The sequence below is a fragment of the Festucalex cinctus genome, chromosome 5 (assembly GCF_051991245.1).
Source record: "Festucalex cinctus isolate MCC-2025b chromosome 5, RoL_Fcin_1.0, whole genome shotgun sequence".
NCBI lineage: Eukaryota > Metazoa > Chordata > Actinopteri > Syngnathiformes > Syngnathidae > Festucalex > Festucalex cinctus.
The window spans coordinates 30,395,476-30,398,057 of record NC_135415.1 but is presented as its reverse complement, the minus strand read 5'-3'; the positions used below and the strand labels follow the sequence as shown (position 1 = coordinate 30,398,057).

At 38.3% G+C, this 2,582-nt stretch overlaps 1 protein-coding gene across 1 annotated transcript; it reads right to left on the bottom strand.

The window, feature by feature from the left end:
- Positions 1 to 1,016: 1,016 nt before the first annotated feature.
- LOC144019070 (progonadoliberin-1-like) lies at positions 1,017 to 2,048 on the bottom strand. The gene is made up of 4 exons (XM_077521869.1): positions 2,031 to 2,048; positions 1,803 to 1,946; positions 1,317 to 1,421; positions 1,017 to 1,145 (listed from the first exon to the last, which is right to left on the bottom strand). The coding sequence occupies exons 2-4, from the start codon at positions 1,941 to 1,943 to the stop codon at positions 1,017 to 1,019; spliced, it is 375 nt and encodes a 124-aa protein (XP_077377995.1). The 5' UTR covers positions 1,944 to 1,946; positions 2,031 to 2,048.
- Positions 2,049 to 2,582: the final 534 nt, after the last annotated feature.

Here is a 2,582-nt window from a genome sequence, read left to right as displayed (position 1 = left end):
GATGGGTGGAAACTTCGAGTAGTTTTCTAGCGCCGTTTGGTGGTGGAATATGAAATTACGGGTCAAAACGTGTGCGTTGGACGTAATACAGTATTGGATTGTACAGCCTGCCCTGGTTAACAAAACAAACATGACGTATATTAGAGTTAAAATACATCCATAAACGTTTTTTTGTAACCAAGGAAGAATATTCTACATGTGTATATAAGAAAGGGAAGGAACGTGATACAAAAGAATGATGTTAAGCTCAACATTTCACAGAACTGCAGTGGGAATATAACGGACGACGTGTGGATTAATGCATGATAAAAGAGGGGACGATGAGGAATTGAAATGACAACGGGTGAGAATAAAGGCGTCACCTCCCGCTTTAACTTGCTCATTCATCTTGAGAGCATAAGCACACAGTAGGGAGTGGCTTGTTTGAGGTGGGGAGAGAGAAAGATGGATGGATGGATGGATGGATGGATGGGAGAAAAGAAAACCCTAATCTGTCATCAATGAAAGATCAAAGGATTTTAAAACTGAACAAATGAACTTGAAATGGAATGGTGAATAATGGTTAAAAAAAAAAATGAGCAAGACTGAAGAGAAGATGGATTGACAAGTGCAAGAAGGGCAAAAGCAAAGTAGAATGTTAAGAAAGGTAGATGGGATTAGAATGGAGATAAACAACAAGGAGAGTGAAGCGATGGAGAGATTAAGGAAGGAAATCAGACAAGATGAATGGTTGTGATGCGCAGAGGAAAAATAAAGGAAGATAGATGAGACGGATCGATATCTGAAAGGTAGATATGAAGGGTTTATTTGTGCATCACAGTGGTGAAGCTGTGGTCTTTTCCCCTTCATTTGACATATTTTACTGTAAGTCTTTTGTTATTTTTAAGCCCTGGACACAGTAAAAGAACACACAAAGAACTGTGCAGATAAGACAATATGAACATTTATTTTACAACCAAATTATCCATCCATCCATTTTCTTAACCGCTTCTTCCTCACAAGGGAGGTGCTGGAGCCTATCTCAGCTGGCTCTGGGCAGGAGGCGGGGTTACAGCCTGGACCGGTTGCCAGCCAATCGCAGGGCAACAACCAAATGATTTTAGTTTTAAAGTTCTTCGTCCAGATTGCCCACCAGCAGCATTGCCCTAAAAGAAGAAAAAAAAAAGGGGGGGGGGGGCTTGTTGATATTCAAAACAAAACAAATAAGACTACAAAAAAAAAAAAAAACATCCATAGTCCAAAGTATACATTTATCATAAATACACACACATACTATATAGATACTGTTTAACATATTCAGTGAATGCGGAACTTACATGCAATTTTGACATTTTCATCCTGCAAATTTTGGCAAAAGGTGACAATTCTCCACATGCCAGAAGTATGCGAGGCTTGTCTAGTTGCTGAAAGCCGACAACCATCTTTGGGGGGAAAAAACAAAACAAAACACATTTCATTTCATTTTCATTCATTTTGTTCATTTATTTCAGGCAATAACCAACATTAACAATATATCAATTTTTCTAGACACATTTTTTTTTCTAATCCTAGCCTGAAAAGGAGTGGAAGGAAGAAAAACTTAAGTCCCACCCCCAATATCATTCGTATCAAAACAAATTTAGCTACTTTCCTACAAACTTACACTAACCAGCAGCGGTTGTCATAGTATTGAAAAACTGTGTTTACAAACAATGTGTAAATTAAGTAACGTGACATCAACAGCTCATATTACTTAATTGATGATTGATCTTATGTAAGATTGTAGAAATGAAAGAAATGCCATGAGAGTGTTGGATTGTTACCGGTTCATTGGTTCGCTGGTCAAAAGCGTGCAGCTCTCGCTTCCCTCCAGGGTTCAGTCCATAAGACCAATGCTGACAACAGATCACTTGCACCGATGTTGCCAAAACCAGCAGCCAAAGTAACCAGGATTTCATCGCCATACCCTGCACAAGATGAGGTTGTCGGTACAGCATAAGCATAAAAATCCATCATCTTCTTTAAGGCATAATACAGAAACATCATTTTACCTTTTGTTGTAAGAGGCAAGCTGCTCTCGGTTGTCTGCTGTCCCTGCAGAGGATCATCCAAGCTATATATTGGCTTGTCATTCCTGACGAAGCCCATTCATTTCACTGCAGGGGGTCTCAAAGTGGGATTAGCCAACCATGACCTTCAAGGCAAGCAAAAAGATTAATGTGCTCTTAAAAGACGTACGGTGCATGTGCATTTCCATAATTTGGCTATCGTAAAAAATCATTTAAAAAAAAAAGTTTTTTGTTCCGTGGTTCTATTCAAAAAGTAAATACAGTATTTCATTTTCATTATGCTGTAGTTTACAGCTGGCAAAAAATACAAATCGATCATTTGAATGGTGTACAACTTAGAAGAAACATTCAAACAGGTTTTTAATGATCAAAATCGGGTAGGAATTGGCATTCTAAAAATCATGTACGTGTTCAATCATATTGCAACCAAAACTTTGTTGGAGCCCTTTTGACATGAATTATGGAGGTGATTTTCACCTATTTGTGCATGAGGTGAAACATGACAAATGAGGGGAAAAAAAAGACGAATGCAAA

Coding starts and splice junctions, on each gene's coding strand:
- LOC144019070 (XM_077521869.1), bottom strand. CDS start 1,943: ATGGCGATGAAATCCTGGTTACTTTGGCTGCTGGTTTTGGCAACATCG. Junction 1,422..1,802: donor ACCAGCGAACCAATGAACCG/GTAACAATCCAA, acceptor TTCCCCCCAAAG/ATGGTTGTCGGCTTTCAGCA. Junction 1,146..1,316: donor TGAAAATGTCAAAATTGCAT/GTAAGTTCCGCA, acceptor TTCTTCTTTTAG/GGCAATGCTGCTGGTGGGCA.